Below are 24,161 nucleotides of genomic sequence, written 5' to 3' on the forward strand. Positions count from 1 at the left end.
TATGACAAAGCAAAATAAATATGATTGCGAGTAGTCAAATAAGTAGTAGATATGGACGGACATTTTGGATGATTGGCATGCTACTTTCAGAGCCATACTATATGCAACTGGCTCGATTGTCTTCAGTAGCCACCACGACTAACAGGTCGTCCGTAAGGATCTTGGTAGTACTGGCGATCTGAGTAACCATAGTGAGGAGGAGGGGTGTTGTAATAGTCTCCACCAATTCCTGCAACATAGTCTATGCTAAAATATGAGGTTATTATAATTTTTCAGATGAACCACTAAAAATTGTACATTGTCTACGGGGTAAAAGGACCTAAGACAGCAAAATAGCCTACCTCCATTTTGTTCCAGCATGTCTGGTGGCACGTTGATGTAGCGCCCATTGTCAACATAAGCTGGCTCATCTATATATTCAGGGGTGACATTACCCTCCATCATCATGTCATTGTAGTCTAATATAATAAAGAACATGGAGAGTGATATAATTAACGTTTAATTTATGTTATCCAGCATTCCAAGGAGATTAAAACATGGAAATGATGTCATTTTCTGATTTGATTGTCATTCACAAGTAATTCGTGAAATGGTCACCTGCAAACATGTATTCTGGGCGATCGAGGGCTTCAGTGCCTTGAATATATGCATCAGCATCATGGTCAGGCCTGTCATATTCCCCATTTAGATCATCGTCCATCGATCGATTCTCAACCATCTCCAGCCATTGAGAGTTGTGCCACCTTAAGAATTACTGAGAGATTCATTTCAGCACGCAAACCATTTCTGGATTATTTTATGAAGCAGCCATTTTGCTAACCTTGTGAACTAGACTTTGGTTGACCAATGTGGTCTAAGCCAAATTATTCAAGTCATATATACTGGTGCATAAAATTCCAAAGTGTAAATGGTTGAGGATAAACGATGGAGAAATATTAAGAGAATAGACCCTGTGCATTTCAGTAGTGCTTTATATTTACAAATCCTCCATCATATGACTCATGCTTTATTATGACTAATGCACTGATGAGCAGGTAGCGATTCTTAAAATAAAATTCCAAATGTACTGAAAAAATTTGATTTGAAATGATTACCGAGTCACTTGAAAATAATTGCTTAAAAATATAACCATTTCATCAAAAATATGGAATATTTATATTACATGCATTATAAGAGAGATTGTAATGTATGAATGTCAAGAATAAGTGACACTGCTCGAGGGTAGATGTCTCAGTTTATAAGGCTATAAAGCTCAAGTTAGTACTAATTAATGTTATGTAGCAGATTTTGCAATGATTGCAAAAAATGCTACATAACATCAATACATAAACATAAATGAAGCTATCATGCTACCTTTCATGCTGCAATCATTTTTAAATTTTGTGATTTCATGCGATTTGGTGCGCACTGACAAGTCAGACAAAGTCAGGTATTTGATTTTCCTCATACACTCAAAGCTAGTTGGTAGCATTCGGTATAATATTTTTGCTGTTTGGTTTTAACACTGAGTTGTCTCATCTTGACTGTTTCACCTATGCAATAATTATGAAACGTGTCATATCTATCTACCTGAATTTTTCCTGTTGTATCTTCATTGTCCAGTCTTGGTCAACTTCAGCAATGATATCAAGGGTATTCTCGCATACCCTCCTGATCTCCGCATTTTTATCATGCATGAGGTCGATAAGATACGCCGGAGCTTGCGTCTGTTTTATTATCACCTCCGTCGTTGACTCGTGAAATATCATCTGTCAAAATTTAATCATGTCAGGTTTTTAGACCAGCGGTCAGCGATGCCAGAAAGGTATAAGATATAGTAGAACTAGCGGTGAATGCTATCTCAACAGCTTCTATCACACAAAGTTCCTACTACACCAGAAGCTTGGTGAAAAGACCGGGATGATGAGAAATGAATTTATGGAATTAAAAAAATCAATATCGTTTATAAAAAAAGTAAAATGAATTGGTAAACTGGCCATGCTTAAAGAGTCACTAAATGGAATGAGCATTGAAAAATTTCACATAGCCTGTGTACCTTTAAAGATGTAAGGTTGTAGCTATAAATAACACTTCTTTATTAGCATTACCGTAACAATATTTGCTGTTGATACCTAACAATGGACAACTTGCGCTAGCGGTGACAAAGTTTTCCATTTGAAAAATATATGGCTGTAAAATCTATGTCGGCAAAATATAACTCCAAAACTATATTAATTATAAATTCTTATAATCTTGGCTGGATTTCTAGACAATCTGAGAGTAAAATAAATGTATGAAATGCAACACCATTTTACATATAAAACTTCGTGGAAGTTTGATGGATGTGAGGCAAACATAAAAAGCTTAACAATCAACCGAGGACCGCACCGAATAGAGGTGTTAATAAAACTACCAATAAGGCCTTCTGACTCACGCAAGGTCCGCTAATCACTATTTACATCAATACATTCAAGGAACAACCCACATCAACTGTAAACCATTTTATGCATAAAGAATGTAGCGAATCAAATCCTTGTTGTTACGTATGAGTCAGAGCCAAATGTATTATTAATAACACTAGCACTCTAGTGGTCTAGTGGGCCATGAGAGACAATCAGGTATAATAACTAAATGTTGAAATGTTGGTTTGTTGGCCTAGCAAGCTGAATGTCATGTGTTCTAATCCAGAATGATGCATCCTTTGTGCTAACCTCTAACCCTGGTTGAAGAGAAGCAGACAAAAACTGCTTTTATTATAGTAAAGATATATTTTTTGTTTTACACTAGTTTAGACATACACAATAACTTTTCTCTTCTATGCAGCAAAAATCTGGCTGTGTAGAAAAATCGATTTAAATTGACATTGAAGGTGTGCTGTCTCCTTAGCATAATTTTACCATAGTCATGAACCTAAACCAAGTGAAAGTGATAAGGGGCAGGGAAAAGTTGTCGATACAAATATCACAGTTACTCTACATTCATTAAATTAAAAACTAGGTTTAGTTTTTTTATTTTTGGAAAGGCCAAAAGGGTAAGTTTAGAAAAATCTTGGAATAGATTAGGCCAGGGGTAAGGAACCTATGTCTGTAAAGCCATATGTGGCCTACAGCAATAGGTGATGATGATTTGATAATTTCATCTGGCTCTTAGATAAATCAGTGGAAAAAATAATCTATAATTTTGCTGTTAATTTAAGTAACAATAATAAAAATAATGCTGAAATTACAGTAACAACAAACAAAAACAAATAACGTCCATTTAATAAAAATATATTTTCATTTGCGACTTTTTGATGTGGCACGTGCAGCAAAGAGTTTTTAGTGTTTTCTGTACTCCGCTGTACGTTTGGACCAAGTTTGGCTCTACATATGTATGCGAGCAGTCATCCTCACACATGAAGAATATTAAGACGAACCTGCGGTCATGCTAAACAGATGGAAGCGTAAATGCCTGCATGAAACTGAACTTCACTACGTATCAACCAGACTACAAAGCTATCAGCAAAAACATGCAACATCAGAAGTCGCATTAATAGTAAGAAGTACTTATAAAAATATATTTGTTATAACGCTGTTGTTCAAAATAAATCCACTTTTTTATTCCCTAAAACTGCTCAAACTTGATAAATTTGTTGGTTTTCCTTTTCCATTTTATGTTTTTGAGATTCAAAATATACATATGGCTCTCCTAGAATTAAATTTCAAAACATGTGGGTTTTGTGGCTCTCTCAGACAAAAAGGTTCCTGACCCATGGATTAAGTATTTACATGTATTTTATGCTTCGTATAATATAAATTCCCATAACGTAAACATTCATGGATTATTTGTTGCAGGAGCGTCTACTGTACAACATTTATGTTTCTTTTACTCGAAGTTGATTGATATCTACATCCTGTATACCTTAGAAACATACAAACCATTAAATATTTATAACTATAATAGTAACACTAATGAAAACAAACAACGGTACATACCTGATAAAACACATAAATAATCTGACAGACAATCTCATCGTCTTCCTGCTTGGCATTTAGGAGATCGATGAGACTTTGTATGATGCCCGAATCTGCAAGCAGCTTTGCACAGGTGTCATCATTACAGACAGTACCACACAGCATGATAACCTCTAACATCAGATCATCCTCGCAAGCACCTGCAATGCGTGTCACCAACAGTCAGATATTAAACGCTTCGTAATGTCAATGATCCCGTGTCAAACCCCTAGAAATTCCTACTTACATCCAAGAATACAAATTTTTAACACGCAAAAGAAGCAAGTATTTGACACCCAAATTTATTGCCAACATGCGACATTGGAAGCTCCTTTATGCATCGAAATTTCATGAATTAAACTGAAGAGATAGGTGAAAGGTGAAAAAATACAGGCGAAGAGTAATTTATAAGCTAAGCTAGTCTAAACTTCACCTGGTCTAAACTAGAGATGACAGGCTATTATGATGACATCACTATTATCAAAGCCTCTCCTTAAATTTTACAATTAATGCATTCAATTTATTGCCATAATTTTTGCAGCTATTATATGCTGTGAGACTGCGGAACGAATTGAATGAATTACAATGCATGTTTATAGGAACATTTGATCTAACATATGAAGGTTTTAACATACAATGCAGATATTGGGACAAATTAAATTTATAATTAGAAGTATAACCCTGTTGACTCAGTAATGGTAGGCAACTTGAAAACTACACAGAGTTGGACAATTCATTTGACCATCAAATATCCATGAATGAAACTATTTTACAAAAGACCGAGTACCTAACATTCCACCTAGGCCTAAAGCAAGCTCATTGAGGCCATATTGTTCAATGGCTGATTAATCACAACTTTATAAACCTACAGTGCTTCCATTCCAAAGTACCATTTATTGCAGCCAGATCACAAACTCAAACATTATAAAAATACATTTTCAAAAATCCAGATTCACGAATGAAATCATAGCATAGTAAATTTGTTTTACATAAAATTAATGTTAATATTTACTAGCGTGATAAAGAAAAGCTGCATGGATACAATATAACATATGAAAGTCTCATGTATTAGTAGAATATTTTGACGATTCAGTGAAAATAAATGAATCGATCAATGAATGAATCAATGAATAAATCAATGAATGAATCAATGAATGAAGGAATGAATGAATTGATGAATAAACCAATGAATGAAGGAATGAATAGTACCTGGCTTGAGCTTGCTGTGTATCCATGGGATAAGATTGTACTCCTTGAGAAGAAGTTCATAATCGAGGTCAGCGATGGTGAGATTGGCGAGGATGCCGACACATTCCAAGATGAAGTCGTCCTCATTATTTTTCATGATCGCTGTTGTCAGGTCGCTGATGTAATCCTAAATGAGTTCAAGACTTTCACAGTTCAAACAATATCGATCTTGTGATAAACGATATCGATCTTGTGATAAACGATATCGATCTTGTGATAAACGATATCGATCTTGTGATAAACAATATCGATCTTGTGATAAACGATATCGATCTTGTGATAAACGATATCGATCTTGTGGTAAACGATATTGATCTTGTGATAAACAATATCGATCTTGTGATAAACAATGCCGGTACCAAGTCGACGGTGCCATAAAACAAGCTATCTCAATAGCCTTGAAATGTCGTTTTTCAAGGCTTTGATTTAGTTTTTGTCCATACATTTCTGTGAAAATGCAATCATGGAAAACTTCATAAATAGACTTTTTTACAAAATTTTTTTTAAAAACAAGCTTTTAAAAAAGATCATTAAAAACAATAATTTTGCAAGGTAAAACACTGCGTAACTGTTAACTGTCTAAGAGTGATCGTACAGTAAATGCGTACACAGGTATGAAATCTTAAACATGAGAATTTTGAGGAATTGCTTTTTTTTCAGCTTAACATTTTGCAATCAGATGACCCTATTGTTCATGGATTCATGTAATTTTAGCATTTTACTAGTTTCGTGAATCTATAAAATGCTTGAGATTTGCTTTCACCAGCTCACTGAACCGGTGCGAATCAATAGCCTAAGAGCTTTGCTCATGAGAACTGTACGATCTCTAACTCTGTGGAAGTTTCCTCAGAAACTACAGGCTACATATGTGTCTACATAAACCAGCTTTAGAACATTGAATTACTTTCCACTCTATATTTTAGCACATTTAAAATGCTACATTTCATAGTGTAAACTTGTTTTCCTTTTTAGAATAAAGATTTACTGATTTGTTCACACGGGAAAATTATGACAGACCACTTTCGACTACCAGTATGACCTGTAGTAAGCCATTTGCATTGAAACTGCAAAAGCAACACTATAAGGAAATGAAAAGCACATTAGATTTACTACTACCAAACAGATTTTTGATAAGAGAATTCAATAAAGGAAGTAGTGGGTAAGGCGGGATTGTTTGGAGCTTCCAAAGCCAAATAGAAAGCAAGAATTGATAACTATCAGCCTGTTAACAAAATCAAGCACAAGAAAAAGACCTGAACTTTTGATAAACTAGACCGCTTTCTGATTAGCATTGTGTCATATTTCTGAACATAAACAATTACATCCCCAGTGCTTGTGCAGTTTGGTAGAAGAGAATAGACCCCATGTTAACTACCTCACCCCTCCCTCCACCCCCAGCTTCCCTCCACCCCCAGCTTCCCTCCACCTCCAACTTCCCTCCACCCCTAACTTCCCTCCACCCCCAACTTCCCTTCACCCCCAACTTCCCTCCACCCCCAGCTCCCCTCCACCTCCAACTTCCCTCCACCCCCAACTTCCCTCCTCCCCAACTTCTCTCCCCCCCAACTTTCCTCCACCCCCAACTTTCCTCCTCCATGCTGCTATATTTCAACAGCGAGTGATACTCACAACAAACTTCATCTTAATCTCAAGGTCGTCATGCTGAGAAATGTTCCTTAGCATCTTGAGAATGAACGAGTCTTTGAACTTGAAAGCCCTTTTCATGAGCACATGAAGACCTGCAAAGCAATACTTATGTTAGCGTAACCATGGTAACCAGCCCAGGTTAGATATGAAATTGTCGTTAGTATTAGTTGTGTACAGTACCCGCACATAACCTACATCTATGGAACTGTGTACAGTACCCGCACGTAACCTACATCTATGGAGTCATAGATTATGTAATGCAGAAATGAATGGCACTATCTATTGATGCATCCGCTGTAGGCTTTTTGTGCTGCAAACAAACTAGAGTGTATTCTTAGGAAAATCCTTGCTCCACAATATTTCACAGGAAATTAAATACACATGCGAAGGTTCGACTGTATTCATCTATAACTCATAGCTATCGAAACTTTATAAAACTATCAACAGAGTCATAAATTAAAAGATGCCAAAAAGTGGCAGCACCGTTGCTTCGTCTGTGATTACAATTTGTTTACATGAAGTGGATTGTTGGTAGGAGTAGGAAGTAACTAAAGACAGGAGCAGACAATAGCCACTTTAAGACTCTATTTGCTGATCTGATGGTGCATGTTTTAGTAACTTCAATCAATCCTCGATTACTCAATAATTTAAAGATAGTTTTGTGAGTATGCCCGTAGACAATACCTCTATCAATAAATCACACTTTATCATTGTATGTGTGCACACGAGCGTGAGTGTCATGTGGGTGTGTATGCCTATTTGTTAGTCTGCCATCATTTGCTAACTCTGCCACGTTCCTGAGAACCAGGCTCTTAAACAGCCATCAGATTAGAAACTCTAGGACTCACCTTCACATTCATTAAGGACAAATGCACTTCATGAACAAGCACATGGATTGTTGTCGTAAAAGAGGTGTAACAATTTGCATTAAAATCTACACGCGCGCTGGGGGCTATCTGATTGAAATTAAGGAAATCCAGGACAACACTGGCCTTAATGCTAATATGATATAATTATGACAAATACATTGTCCTCACTGAGAGCTATTAAATTTATGTAGAGGTGACAATTCCCAATTTTTGATCTGACAAGACAGAACTAATCAATGATAGCAACAGTCCAGATATGTCTAAAAATAAAATCAATTTCAAAAAAGGAAAACAACTCAGTGATGTTATGAGTTTTTTTAGACAAATCAATAAATTTCATCAGATCAACTTGTACCATAAAGCCAACAATTCATAAGAAACAATAAAATACTTTTACAAGAATTGAGAGGTCTCACGCGCGTGATCAATCACAATGAAGATATACCTGGCTAGAACAAATACCTGAGGGACCTTTGCCTTTGCTTTCGCAAATGATCTGAGCATTCCTCTTGTGACAGGCCAGATTTATGGAAAGACACATAAGCTCAAGGTCCACCCTGTCTCCGGGAGCTTCCAGGATCATCTTCATTACCTGTAAACATGAAAACCTGCAAGCGTGTGTTGTGTGCAACCATTAGAAGCGTCACGCATCTGGAAATCAATAATCCTACGGTAATAATTGGAGGTTTTTTAATCTACCCATACTGAACATTCTATATGATGAAAATACATGACATCATTTATCATTCATACAAGCTTTTACAGATGTCTTGAAACCACTTTAAATCTTTTCTTAGTACAGTCAAACATGGATAACTCGTCCACGGATAGCTCGAACACATGGTTAATTCGAACATTTCCTTTGGTCCGTTCCCACGTAATGATAAATTGCTATAGATAACTCGAACTCAACACTGTTAATTCGAACTGTTTTTTGCCCAACGGCTACCGAAACGGTTGTTATCGCTTTAGAAAATCACTTTATTCAAAGCCATAGAGGTAAACTTCATCTTTTCGTAATTCATAGGCGTCGTTATTACCACCATCGGCAAAATATTTTTGTCAACGACTTTTCTAAAAGTTTGGTGAAATTTGATTTATACTGCGATACGATGAATAGCACGGGCTAGCCGGGTCACGCGCGCAAGGATTTTCGCCACGCACAGACAAAACAAAAATCGCATGTTGTTTTGTATGTGCGTGGCGAAAATCCTTGAGTGCGTGACCCGGCTAGCCCGTGATGAATAGTTTTCCGACGTTGATTCCGTGTTGAATCAACGTCGGAATGTTGAATGTTTAAAACGTCTTAAAAAATGTTGTAATTAAACGTATACGTTGTCTGAGCTACAAAAAACTATTCACCGTTTTACCTAAACACAGTATACGTGTGTACATTCAATAAGTATCTATTAAAAAAGCGTGAGTGATATAGAATGTACCGTAAAACTTCTAATTGAACTGCCTCGGAGTGTTGCTCTTAACGAATCCCAGGTAAAGTAAGGTAATCTGCATAAACTTCAAGAAAAAACGGCAAAATTGATCGTGGGTAAAACCCCAAAAGAAAAAAATGTCTTTTCTTTTGAGCATTTCAACAACGATCAAGTTTTGCCAATGTCAATCTGAAAAACGTCCTGGCAATAACATCACCTCAAACAACAAACCAATTTCAAGTGATAGAAAAATCTTTATACTTTTTCATGAAAACGTTTTAAACTTTACATTAGAAGCATTTAATTTGAAACAAGCCATTTGTGCTTTTGATTTATATTATAGTTTGTATATGTACATGTATCTACTAATAAATAAGTAAATATATGGACTTGTGACAGTGCTCTGATAACTTGAACGCTCTGATAATTCGAACACTTTTGCTCGGTCCCTTGAAGTTCGAGTTATCCATGTTTGACTGTATATGACAAATAGTCCCATATTCTATGTTATGCAATATTGACGCTCATTCAGTGTTTTTTATGTAGCTTTACGGTACAAACTGCTGTCAAACTTTATTGCTTGATATAAAAAATTCATATAGCATCACCGATTTGTTTTTATGATTGCAAATTGATTTTGTTGTTAGACGCATTTGGGCTGTTGCTATCATTGATTAGTTGTGTCTTGTAGGATCAAAAGTCGGGGACTGTTGCCTCTATGTAAAGTTGTATAACCTTTGATGAAGGGAATTTGTCTGTTAATTATATCATATATGTTCAGTGGGTATACTCACAGAACTATCTTTTAATGATTGAGTAATCATGGATGAATTGAAATTACAAAAAGAAGTTGACCAAAGGTGTTACTATGGATGGTTTCATTTATAATATAAAGCTGGGATGAGGCTTTACTTGACATATTTAACTGTATGTGAAGTCACAATATGCTAAAAAAACTGGCAAAAATTTTATAAAATCTCAAAAACATGAATAGCAAAATATTATTGATAGCAAATTATTGATAGCAAGTTAAACAACAGTGAAGGATTACCATGTAACACAAGTGAAATCTAAATTAGTCATCAACCCTTCCACATCCAAGGCCAGACTGACTTTCATGAAATGCTGTTATGTCAAGCAGAACATAAGATTACAAATGTCTATGAGCTCAATTGATTATTGCCAAAAGACGACTATTATTAACTGTATAAACCTGTAAGATATCTCTGAGAACAAATGCAGTTTTCAGTAAAAGTGGTTACTAGGAACATGAAGCTCTGTGAATGACTGATTAAACAGTCAAACCTCAACCTCAAAAGATCACCTCAATACACGGGCTTGTGACATATGACAGAATATTGGAGCAAATGTTTGTCTTCGCATGACAATCAACTTCTAACATATGACGTAAGAAGTTCCTTGAAACAATGTACTTTGTAAATGAGTACGATATACATGCAGTTCTCTTTCACATAGTTTGGTTCTCGGTAGTAGCGTTTTATACCTTCCTTCTATAATTACAAAACCCAAGAAAACCAGCTAGAATGTTATTTGTGGTGTAAAAGGCAATAAAAACATCTAAAAAAACATGCGCAAACATTTTCCACTCAATTCTGTAAAAAGTACCCAAAACCTTCCAGAAGTTATTGTAAAAGAGATAATGGAGTTATTGTAAGGCAGAAAGTTAAAGGTACACAAGAAAAACGTGAAATGAGTGAAAGTGAAGAGGTTGGTTGGGATAATTTAAAATGAAACGTAAAACAACCAATATAAAAATCTGACATGTTACTTTAAGGTTCATGCAGTCCAAGTTATACTAACTCAAAATTTGTATCCCACCCTTATACACTGTTCATGTCCCATATCACCTAGGCTAAACTTACGTTCCTTTGTGTAAAGTCAATAAGACAATAAAACCTGTTTTTATTTATTGACATTTTATTTACTTAGTTTTTCACATATAATTTAATATTTTAAATGACGCTTTTTTATTTTTGTTACCTGAAGTACTTGAAGTACCTGAAGTACCTGAAGTACCTGAAGTACCTGAAGTACCTGAAGTACTTGTCATTCAAGCTTTTTTGGGCTATGGGATGACTTAAACAAAATGCAACATTCTCCAGTGAGAATATTTGCTCCAACATATTAGTTTCAACATACAGGGCAGAGTAATTATTAATACAGATTAACTTCCCAAGTCGACGATTTACAGTAGTTTCAGTGATTCACATCGGAATTACTCTTCATCGACTTTAAGTTGTTTACGATCATTTCTATTAAACTCGCCCTGGATTACACTATTTCACATAAATTTAACAAAAATATTCATAAACAGCTCTAATGATTTTAAGAAAAGATCATTACTTATCGAAGCTCACTAACAAAAATACATTTGTATTTAATATCATTTTTGCGAATACATTATTTTTCAGTTAGTGCATTTTGGGTGACTTGCTACACTCGAAGGTAAACAGCATGACTCTTGCTCGAGGACAATAAGATGTGATGTCTAGCTATTTGGTGAAAAGTTAGGATGTTCAAACCATAGAGGTACCCAACTCACGCTAATATTGGATGATTTAAAACACTTATGAGCACCTATCAGAGTGAAAAGATAGCCTTAGATTCATAAACTATAATAATCGAATGCTTCTTTAAAGTCCATTCGCGAAACTTCGAGTTGACAGACGTACATACCACCCAAACCTTCTGCCAAGCTATCTATGATGATTTTTTGCTATGGTAAAATAATTTTTACCCTCACTTTTTGTCACAGTTGAGTTATGTAGTGATATTTCTGGCTAGATGCTAGCCATTGGTAATGTTGTAATAAGATGGATTGAATTGTCCTCTCATTGAAATATGGTAACACAACTCCAAAACCACAAACAAGAGTCGCTATATGACAGCACAAATATATTGTTGGACTTACCATAGGAATGCAGTCAGTGTAAGTAAACATAGACTTACACTTGTCATCCATACTGATATGGTAGAGTATAGAGAGCACAATGAGTTGATGATTGTCATTATCTGTAAAATGGATAAGTACTATTACTACTGTAAGTACTATTACTACAGAGTACTCATGAGTACCCAAGTATTGAGAGTGTCAATAACAGTAAAATGTGAGCACAGATAATAGCGATAGGTCTTTGACAAAATGTGCAGCAATGGTAAAATGGGAAATGACCAAACCTTAGAGATCTATATAAGATCTACGGAGGACTCACTGAGAAGACTGACAAGCTTGGGAAGCATTCCATACTTGACCATCTTTGACCTTTCTTCGCCGTCAAAACTTAGGTTGAGCAGTAGCCTTAGAGTGATGTTGAGTAGGTCCTCGTGGTCAACTGGCACCAACTTCGTAAGCTTTTCTATCACATTGCACTCGGCCTACATGAAGCATTGAAGGGTTGATGGATACACACAAGATGAACACAATTACTCACTGGGCGAAATATACATTAAAATGACACAATGACTGGGCTAATGGAAATACATACATGAATTTCTATCAGAACAATGCAAAAATCACGGATTTTTTGGGTGGCTACACCTAACAGGTCTTGCTGATATTTTCTTCTTTATGGTTGTATAAAAAATGATCATGACCATTAAAGCTCAGCATTGAAGGGCATTTTAAAAATTGCCTTCTATTTTTTTATATGCGAACAAATCTTTTGCAATGGTGAGCTAAGTATTTTTTAGAGCTTTAAAAATCCATCAAGTGTGTTTGAGGCTCAAAGAATCAATCAGCTAATGGTATCTGAACAGGATAAATGTGTTCTGCACAAATACTGAATAGTTGGACCATCGAAAGCACATGCTATGCATGTCATAACTGAAGCACGCAAAACATTTCAGCAACTGTTGAACATTATAAATGTATTTGACTTTACTGTGCTGTAAGTCAGATACAAGCTTGAGACAAAACCTGCTGACTATCAAAAAACCTGCTGACTATCAAAAAACCTGCTGACTATCAAAAAACCTGCTGACTATCAAAAAACCTGCTGACTATCAAAAAACCTGCTGACTATCAAAAAACCTGCTGACTATCAAAAAACCTGCTGACTATCAAAAAACCTGCTGACTATCAAAAAACCTGCTGACTATCAAAAAACCTGCTGACTATCAAAAAACCTGCTGACTATCAAAAAACCTGCTGACTATCAAAAAACCTGCTGACTATCAAAAAACCTGCTGACTATCAAAAAACTTGCTGACTATCAAAAACCTGATGACTATTACAAAGCCTGCTGACTATCCAAAAGGCTAACTAATAGCAAACTCAAGGATGGCAGGTAAACTCTCACCATCTCTGTCTTGTTCTCAATGAAAATACTGAGCTTCTTTAGAAAGCTGACAACCAGGATGAGGAGCTCATGGTGCTCTCGGTCCAGGCAGCTGACAAGCATCTTTACTATCGACTTGTTTCTCATTTTACGCTCCACATCCAGTACCTCAGACAGGTTGAGTAGCAGGTAAAAGCACACTATAAACATCAGGTATAAACATCAGGTATAAACATCAGGTATAAACATCAAGTATAAACATCAGGTAGAAACACTATAAACATTGGGTATAAACATCAGGTAGAAACACACTATAAACATCAGGTATAAACATCAGGTCTAAACATCAAGTATAAACATCAGATATAAACACACTATAAACATCAGGTAGAAACACTATAAACATCGGGTACAAACATCAGGTAGAAACACACTATAAACATCAGGTATAAACATCAGGTCTAAACATCAAGTATAAACATCAGATATAAACACACTATAAACATCAGGTAGAAACACTATAACCATCGGGTATAAACACCAGGTAAAAACACACTATAAACATCAGGTATAAACATCAGGTCTAAACATCAGGTATAAACATCAGATACAAACACACTATAAACATCAGGTAGAAACACTATAAACATCGGGTATAAACATCAGGTAGAAACACACTGTAAACATCAGGTATAAATATTAGACAGCCAAACATGTTTCATAAACAATAAATTTAATTAACTATTAAACTTATACATATTTTACTTGCGTGAGCTCCACATGAAAATATATATTCAGCAAAAATTGGTATAATTATAATACAACTTTTTATATATTGGTAATAATTTGTTTGACAAATGATCACGCATATTGTTAATTACACAAAGAGCCATCTCATTGCAGTTGCTAGAAAGTGCTATATTACACTAACTATGGCATCATTACTTGAGTGTTAATAATAATCTCATCAGCTATTTGGGTCAAACCACAATTAACCGTAGGAGTTGTTGACCTTTTCACAGAATCATAGATGTACAATGCCTGTAAAATCGATGACAACTCCTGCATTTAAATATCTATTATGTAACAATTTGGTTATAGTGCATGTTGTAATCAGTCTACAAAAGGTCCCAGTAGACAGACAAAGTCTAAGGAAGCCAGTCATACACTATGTCTTGTGGCGTGCCAATATTTATGATTTGTATGCACAAAACTGTTAGTTATTTAAGTTATTTATTAGGTTAATTATTAAGTTATTAGTTATTTATACACTGAAAGGGTTACAATAAACAAAAGTTTCAGCTACACTGAGTATGCTCAAATATAAGGTAACAGGATATAGATATACGACTAAACAGTTCACACTCAAAGAAGTAATATTGGTCTGTACCTCTTAAGAGTTGATCCTGTTTCTTGACTAAACCATCAAACTTCTTTTTTGTCTTATCATAGTCCTTCATGGCAGCCTTATCACCAGCCTTTCCCTCAACTGGCTTTGCTTTCCTTGACAGTTCCTCTTTCCATAGAGCATACTTCTTCATTTCATGTTCTATTATCTGCATTGTCAGCGCACCTATCTGCAATAATGTAACATTTGACACTACAGTAACAAGTAGTACAACAGTTGACGCTACAGTAACAAGTAGCACAACCGTTGCAACTACAGTAACAAGTAGCACAACAGTTGACACTACAGTAACAAGTAGCACAACAGTTGACACTACAGTAATAAGTAGCACAACAGTTGACACTACAGTAACAAGTAGCACAACAGTTGATACTACAGTAACAAGTAGCACAACAGTTGACACTACAGTAACAAGTAACACAACAGTTGATACTACAGTGACAAGTAGCACAACAGTTGACCCTACAGTAACAAGTAGCACAACAGTTGACATCACAGTAACAAGTAGCACAACAGTTGACACTACAGTAACAAGTAACACAACAGTTGAAACTACAGTAACAAATAGCACAACAGTTGACACTACAGTAACAAGTAGCGCAACAGTTGACACTACAGTAACAAGTAGCACAACAGTTGAAACTGCAGTAACAAGTAGCACAACGGTTGACGCTACAGTAACTAGCAACACAACAGTTGACAAGACAGTAACTAGTAATACAACAATTGGCATCACAAAAGTATAAACATTGATAACACGAACCTAAAATTTGTGATACCTCAGAATAGACACAATATTCAGCACCATGCAAACACTCCAATGCACAACGGCTGCCATCGCAACATGTGATGCAATAACAGCACGATTGATTTAACAGAAATGGCACCTAGCGATATTACATACAACAATCTCAACAATTAAAGCTTTATAGTTGAATTGAACACAAAGAATATCACAAACATTAACTGTACTTCAGCAATACTGATACACCTGCATCATCGAGAGAAAGTTTTCAAGTATGAACCAAATGCAAATTGTTCAGCGGATTGACCAGAATATATCAATGCGCTTGATGTACGAACTATCCCTAGCCACTTTGTTAAAATGACGACTACAAATAAAATTTAAGAAATGATGACGGTAAACAAAACTCGTGAGCTGTGAGTCGACCTACTGACCTTAAAATGAGCGATCACTCCGTGGAACTGTGAGAAAGAAGAGAAACAAAAAAACACATAGACTATATTTGTACTGAGTTCCATAGATTTCTTCCAATCCTCTCGAAGAACTCGAGCGAGAGCTCCAACCACGGTCTCATTCTACAACAGCATTTTGGTTTTGGCACTCATCAAATAAGCTGTCATTTTCTGAGCACCTTGGCAAGAATTTTAAAACTAATAAACATCGACTTCAAACACATGTTTTAAGATAGTGCTAAATTTTCTAAATTACAGAGTAAAAGTTGCTTTGATGAAGTGCAAACAAGTGTCTAGGATGTTATATATTTGATACTTTCACTGGATAGTCTCATTGAAAATGCTTCAGAGTCGAATAAAAAACTTCAGAAGTAACAACAACATATGCACTGGTAGTTTACAAAAACAGTTAAGTAGCTAAAATCGACAAAGAAAGCATTATGTAAAAACTAATTATTATTAATTGTGGGCACTGCAAGCTTCATCAATGTGCAGCGATAGAGGAAGATATGATGAAAAACATAGTGGATATTAAATAAGCACCGCTACACTTTCTGGTTTAAATAATCCAGAAATCAACTAGCTACAGTTCGGTGATGTTGGTGATGTTCAGAAATTTGCCAATACTGCTATAGAAACCAGTTGGTTAAAATTTTCTAAAAAGCAAGTATAGAGAATACTAAAGTGCATACAAGATATCACTTGTGTATGTACATTCATGTAAAGAGAACTTGAACTGATATTGAATTTAAATACTATGACTATATTGTATAAAAATAATGATAAGTTTTCTACTATATAACTAACGGGTGTATGAACACGGTTTGATTTTAACCAGAACTAAGATAAAAACTTAATCTTACGTGGAGGAGCAGATAAACACATTTATGTCATTTCATATGATTTACTTGTAGATGTGGAAGGTTTGGCTTTAAAGCACTTCGAATAAATTCAGTTTTTCAATATTGTCTAAAACCTACCTTTATATGTGATGATCTCCCACATTATTACAGTAATTATGTCTTTGGCTCATTATACATTAAGAGTATGTAGTAAATGCAAAATTACTTTACAAAGACACTGTATGTAAGAATATACAGCTAAGGTATTTTGAATCTGAATGAGATATGCAAATACATGTAAATATACATGTACTAGCTGGACAGACAAAAGTACAGAAGGACAGACAAACAAACATTAAGATATATATATATATATATATATATATAGATGCATGTATGTCAACAGCGGCCGCACATCAAGAGACCTAAAACATACCTCAAACAACTCCTGCAGGTTGTCTGGGTTCCTCGCCAGCTGGAGTATTAATGCTGATGCCCGCTGTTTCTCTGGAAGGTCTTCATACATGAGCTCGAGATACTCCTCTGAAATGTTTCCAATATATTTCTCTTTTACACCAGACTGCTGTTGGCATCATAGACAAATGTAACATAACACCATTAAATCGCATTCTTCTTTATCATCACTGCAGGTTACATTAGACTCCTTAGGATTTTAAGACTACAAACTGAAGGTGGGGAGCTCTTTAATATCATTTGAACCCAACTATATAAAGGAAACCTGCGTATATATGTACAGACTTACAACACTAGATATATACGTTCAATACTATGTTTTGCGAAACATCAGGCAATATGTACAGAAATTATTCAGAGTGTTGAATTAAATATTTACGCAAATTTTAAAAAATTGAGTAAATATTTGAAAATTTTTGTTAAAATGTATATGTTAAAATAATGTCGAGTTGCTGTTTGATCATAGAAATTATTTATAGTGTTGAATTAAAACTTACCGCAAAGTTTTAAAAATTGAGTAAATATTTGAAAAATTTTATAACCAAAATGTGTATGTTGAAATAATGTAGAGTTGCTGTTTGATTGTCATGGCAACCAACTACAGTTAGCAATTTTTGTGGTTATTCTATGTCGACCTTATTCACTCACCGACATCATTAATGTTGGCCGTTTCATCAATCTCTGTAGTATCTAAATCACCATCAAGAGGACGCTCACTCAACTCGGACTTTTTCGTGGAGCCTGCAGAAAAGATATAAACTCATTATTTAATCAGCTGACAGGAAAAACACAGAGAAGACAATTGCTGTTGACTCAAAATAAACCAACCTGTGCCAGCAGAAGATGACTCCTTTCTGTTTTGAAGATAGTATAACAGCTGTTCCACCTCTGGCAGTTTTGTGGGGTGTATAAGCCTACACTTGTCGATAATCTCTCGTGAGAGTGCACCAATGTTTGTATTCTCATTGAGAGTACGAATTCGAATCACCTAAAGGGCACAGGCAGAGCATTAATCATGAAGCAATTAAATCAGTACTGTATTGTCCTATTAGGAGACCCCGGAACCATCCGGAGCACTTTTCTTCAGTCAAAATCTCGGAAATTGTGAAATCGACATAGCGTACATAGTGGAAATCATTACGTGACACTAAAATTCACAGGCCCGTATTCCCTGAGGCGGCTGGGCAGCTGAGTAGCCCCAACCTTCTAGTGATCTTCGACGGCTAATTAGTAAGAATTTCAGTCTAAGCTCATTCACTTGGAATTTCCAACAACTAATTACCTAGCGCTCCAGCGCAACGTTGCGCTCTAGCAACTGGCGATGAAGTGGAGAGGCTCACTAATCTAGTATTGGTTATCTCCCTTGGATATCACCAATCTAAGTATTGGTTTTGCCTGCCACCAATGCAGTAGGCGAGAGATACTTTTCTGCATTGAAGCGAATCTAAAGATTGATGAGGAACACCATGGGGCAAGCTGTCTAAATAATCTTCTAATGTTACACATATATAAAGATGATGAAATAGATACAGAATCAGTTGTAAAATATTTCTGCCATGGACACATTGACAGAAGAAGAGCTTTTTAAAAGACAAGTTTCAAGCTACAACAATCAATCTTCTATGTACACATGTACATGTATGTTTGTGTTTGCAGGCCAAGTTTGTTGCTCATTGTATTCCTAAGTGGCCATAATTTAAACATAGAAAGTTTTAAGCAGGCCAAGTAATTTATTTGTTGTCTTTCCCTGGTGCATGTAAAATATTATTTAAACTTATTAATATAACTGAAACAGGTGCTCTTGAATTTAAATTTTAAAAGACAAGTGTCAAGCTATAACAATCAATCTTCTATGTACACATGTACATGTATGTATATTTAGGAATATAAATGTAAATATACATATATATGGTTACAACTCAAAACCATATAATTCTGTAGCTAGCTCTCTTTGCAAGACTTGAAATGACTCAACTTGGGAGGACCTGGATATCCACCTTAAAGGTTGACTTGCAACAAAATTCACATTGCAGTTATTTGATATGGAAAGATTCACTCAGATTTTACTCTGTTGTGTTGTAGGTGCAAAATATGTGGAAATGTGATTACAAGCTCTTAAAAGCTCAAAAACCAACAGTTAATCGCAGTCGCACGAGACCGCTGTAGTTTGGATTCTCTTTCTAAAACGGCTCAAATGTGACGTAGTTGTAGTAGATGGTTTCTGTTTACACTTTCATGCAACCTTATTCGTCGAAATATTTTCAAAAATGTACTTCACGCATTCAATAAAACCATGTCTATTGTTCTTATGAGTTTGTTTTATCGTCATTGTAATGCTATCACTTTCAGCAGTGATATCTTGTAACTTACTGTAAAAATTCGTTTAATTTTTAGCCTTAGCTTGAAGGAGCACATATCATTGTCTGATAATCATGATGAGCCTTTGGTCACTTGTGATAATCGAAAAGTGCTGCAGAAATTATTTGCCAAGTATTGGGTCACATGATCCAATTACGACTTGCCGATTAGACTAAACCGAAACAAAACTGTAAAGTAGCGAGCATCTATATTTGATACGGGGTCTTCGGTAAAACCCGAAGTGTTTGTCATAAACTAGTGCTACGATAAGTTTTATATTGAGATTTTTATTGGCCTTTCAACTCACGTGAGAACATCATGTGACAAGACAATAACCAAATTTCATGACTACGTCAGAAAAATAAAGAGATTCCAATCTATGGCGGCTTTTCGCTTTTGAGCTTTTAAGAGCTTGTAATCACCTTTCCACATATTTGGAACCTACAACACAAGTGAGTAAGACATGGTGAATCTTTTGATACCAAATAACTGTAATGTGAATTTTGTCGCAATTCAACCTTTAAATAATACAAGATACACTTTAAAATGCTCTAATTTTGCTGTTAATTCTCAAAATTTTCTCGGGGGAGGTCCCCCGAACCCCCTTCTCTGGGAGGGTGCTTCTGCTCCCCTCCCAGACCCTCCCCGCACGGTCGAGTCAGTCTTCGGCAACTACTGACTGACAGTCTCCTGACCACTTTTTCTTTGGACAAAACAGCCCTGAATTAAATGCATTCATTAGATAACCGAATTAGTAAATTTGCAAAACCTGCAATCGTTTTAAAGCTTTTTAAATAGGAAAGTCAAAAAAGAAACTTCCAGATTTGCTAAAACTAGTTCTAAAGCAGTACATTGCTAGTGAGAGAATTATGGAGTGATTGGGGAAAATACAAATCACTACAAAATATTATATTTTGTTACAAACACCCAAGCCTAAAATTCTATTTACTGAATGGGCAGATCTTACACTCTAGAGTATTAAGCAATGAAGAAGCTAAACCACATAAAAAAATTCAGCAGACAAACAGATCAGTAGTCAAAGCCCTTACGTGTAATACTTGTACATTAAGAATGGTCCCAAGGTGAAGTCGGGTGCGTTTTATTTGAAGAGACAAATATATTTCCTCATCAAGTAAAAAAAAAGTATTTATTTGCTGGCAGAACAGAAAGTGTTAAAAGTATATATATTTTTATGACAGATCGATTCAGAACCGTCTAGTTAAAGAGAACAGGCAACAAGTGACTACACCGGCCTTCTCATCCTAGAGCATTGAACAGCTTGATTAACAGATTCTGGTAGAGTATTAACAGTGATGTTAATACTCAACCAGAAGTTATCTTCCTTAACCACAAACAAAGACCTCTAAAACTAAATGACTGTTTTTTTAAAATTATCCCCAACATTTCAGAGGTTCTGTTGCTATAATAGCCCTTGCTTTCTAGCCAAAAGCATGAAATGAGGTCTTCAGAATGCATAAACATAGAAAGTTGACATTGCAATATGGCAACTTTACTTCCCCAGTTTAAAGAGCTAAACTAGAGTGACGAGTCTAAATAAATTCTGTCATGTACCTTTTGACACTCCTTTCTCTCTCCGAGCATGGCGTCTCCCATTTCTCCAAGTATTGTCGCTTCCAATTCATAGTTAACAATCAAAGCCTTCTCTGTTGGATGAACGTCTATGCTACCACCTTTCACCTTTCTGTCAAAATAAACAGGTTCGACAATGCTTTTATTTATATAGCACTGCGATACAAGCTATGTAGATGATTGAGACAACTGAAACAAATTTTAGATAATTAAAAGTTGTCCCATCATGTTAGTTTGCCAATATAAGTTGTGACAACTCCCATATGATGCTGCATTATATTACAAGACAGGTGATTTTATTGGTTATCTGCTGAGGAATGAACTTAATGATTAATATCAACAAAGTTGGCTCTTGAACCCTTACAACAAACATCAACCCACCCCAGACCAACGAACACACCAACAGCAAGCTGATCATATCGACTTTAGGTACACCTTGGTCAACATTTAATTTAGGCCAAATGTGTCCAGAGCATGAATGTTTACGTATGCTTGGCTACTCTATTTGCAAAAATAAAATATTTAAAATCATACACAAACAGAACATGCTAAGCTCATTATCTCATGACCAAACACGAGCGGAGCGAATGTTTGAGAGATTTTATAATAAATGCATGTGCACCCAACTTACGAAAATTATTCATCAACAATGTCGAAACCCTTGCATCGAAATCTCATCAACAAATTTAACCATTTTTTTGTAGATAGATTAAAGTATAATAATGATACAAAACACATACAAACCTATTTAAACATGTTACCAAGTCTTTGAAAGGTTACCGCAAAATCTTAAAACTAACCCATCTGATCGGATTATACATAAATAGACAGATTTATTTGGCCGAAAATCGTTATTAAAACTGGCCAAGCCTTACTTTTATCAACATTGAGACCGCCAAACGAAATGCCGAGCGACAGAAAAGAGAACAATTAAGTCGTGCGCATTTCACAAAAAAGTAATGTGCACATTTCCCCAGTCTATAGCATTGTCGAATTGGCGACGGTTTCTGTAATTAACGTAGAAGTACAGAAATCGTTTCCTTTTTGCCGATTTCAAAGTAACTGACATTTTGGAAACTTTTGAGTACTCTGGCATTCTAGCTGATGTCCAAAGCAGTGAAAGTAAAGGAAATGACGATGATATTTTTTTCTAACGATTCTAATGAGATTATTACAATATTTAATTATAAGTTTGAATATTCTTCTTGATATTGTTAGCTATGACGTTTTGAAATGTAAGCAAAATTGTGCATTGGTTTTCTATTATTACTGTATTAATAATATTGGTTATTCTAATAATATCAGTGCATTTTACTTCTAATATTGCATTTCTCCTATTGCAGGGGGAGAGATATAAACATATAATCTTTTCATTTCATTATTGCTGTTTGTCATGACCGAACACATTTTTAAATAGATTTTCTAAAAATCTATATAAATGTCACAACTTCTTGATATTGCTAGCTATGATGTTTTGAAATGTAAACAAAATTGTACATTGGCTTTATATTATTACTATATTAATAATATTGGTTATTCTAATAATAACAGTGCATTGTACTTCTAATATTGGCCAATATTGCATTTCTCCTATTGCAGGGGAGAGATATAAAGGTATAATCTTTTCCTTTCATTATTGTTGTTTGTTGTATATAATAACACCCACACCCAGTACATTACAACTACCATTGCAATTATCCTATTGCACTGCAGTGCCATTTGACTGCTAATATTACATTTCTCAACCATCAGTACCCTTTCTTTTTTCCAATATCACTTTTGGTCGTGGACTGTATGACAGTGGATTTTCTAGTTACCATATGTATACATACTGTTTATATGTTCATATGTTTACACACTAGCATGTTTACAAACTGAACCTGAATGAAATCTAAGTAAAGCATACGATCAAAGTATAGACCAAATAATATTACATTGACATGCATTTCAGGTGTGTTAGGATGATTCAAGGTAGTGTCAATTTTTAATTTCAATTGTATTATTCAAAGTTATTACAGTTTTTCATAATAAAAATTATGCAAAACATATGGGAAGCATTTGTAATTTTCTTGCGCAGTGTATTCATTACCAACAGTATTAGCCAATATTGCACTTGTACAACACCAACCAAAATAATCTATAGATATATAAACGTTCAGGAAGGAATTGAAAATAATATTAAGGTGATTGTCTGCCTAACTTAGAGTATAATTATGATAACTAGTATTTGAGATAAAAAAAAACTGTGACGCTATCATAACCAAACTTAGCTGAGCTGCCACTACAACAGGAATCTAAGTAACAGCCAATTCTACAACTTTGTGAAAACAACACTTCAACATACACTGTAGTTCGTCGAGATCTTTGTACACACACATGAAAGATATGCCTGGTAATTAGAAATAATAACTGAACATTTGAGTTTGTAAACGCAATCAATTTTCAGGAACAAAAACTGTATAACCAGATGTTAAATAATTAGATGACAAGATTCAAATTTCCCCACAATTAATTATAAAGAGAGACGCTAAGCACCGCATGAAATTTGACTCACAAGGCTTTGCATTTTTCTTATATTATTCCGAATCTATTAAATGTATGATATTATTTAAACTGTATCGAAACTATACAGAAATAAAATTAGCAAATAAGTCTAAAGTAAGTTTTCAAAAGAATCTTGTAGGCCTAATAATCGGTTAAACACACGATAGCATAAATAAGATGAAAATTTACCTTTTCAAGAATCTGGCTTCCTCTGGCATCATATCCATCTTTACAACTTTTAAGCAAAAATAATTCAATAAAATTAATTTTGACTAAATATTTTGG

The 24,161-nt window shown here is 35.1% G+C and overlaps 1 protein-coding gene across 1 annotated transcript; it reads right to left on the reverse strand.

Annotated features, from left to right (window-relative positions):
* Window positions 1-95: 95 nt before the first annotated feature.
* On the reverse strand, window positions 96-24,158 carry LOC137387652 (kinesin-associated protein 3-like). The gene is made up of 18 exons (XM_068074133.1): window positions 24,066-24,158; window positions 21,315-21,444; window positions 18,213-18,372; window positions 18,033-18,125; window positions 17,347-17,453; window positions 16,051-16,191; window positions 14,854-15,040; window positions 13,485-13,663; window positions 12,399-12,561; window positions 12,098-12,198; window positions 8,198-8,327; window positions 6,849-6,958; window positions 5,181-5,346; window positions 3,954-4,132; window positions 1,570-1,748; window positions 598-743; window positions 342-458; window positions 96-229 (listed from the first exon to the last, which is right to left on the reverse strand). The coding sequence occupies exons 1-18, from the start codon at window positions 24,101-24,103 to the stop codon at window positions 123-125; spliced, it is 2,433 nt and encodes an 810-aa protein (XP_067930234.1). The 5' UTR covers window positions 24,104-24,158; the 3' UTR covers window positions 96-122.
* Between the last annotated feature and the right edge of the window lie 3 nt (window positions 24,159-24,161).

Source organism: Watersipora subatra, chromosome 2 (assembly GCF_963576615.1).
Source record: "Watersipora subatra chromosome 2, tzWatSuba1.1, whole genome shotgun sequence".
In the NCBI taxonomy this organism is placed as follows: Eukaryota; Metazoa; Bryozoa; class Gymnolaemata; order Cheilostomatida; family Watersiporidae; genus Watersipora; species Watersipora subatra.

Excerpts from the sequence above, each read along its gene's own strand:
- LOC137387652 (XM_068074133.1), bottom strand. The coding sequence starts at position 24,103 with ATGGATATGATGCCAGAGGAAGCCAGATTCTTGAAAAG. Across the intron at positions 6,959-8,197 it reads CAAAGGCAAAGGTCCCTCAG|GTCTTCATGTGCTCATGAAA; the intron begins GTATTTGTTCTA and ends ATTGCTTTGCAG. Across the intron at positions 4,133-5,180 it reads ACACAGCAAGCTCAAGCCAG|GTGCTTGCGAGGATGATCTG; the intron begins GTACTATTCATT and ends CACGCATTGCAG.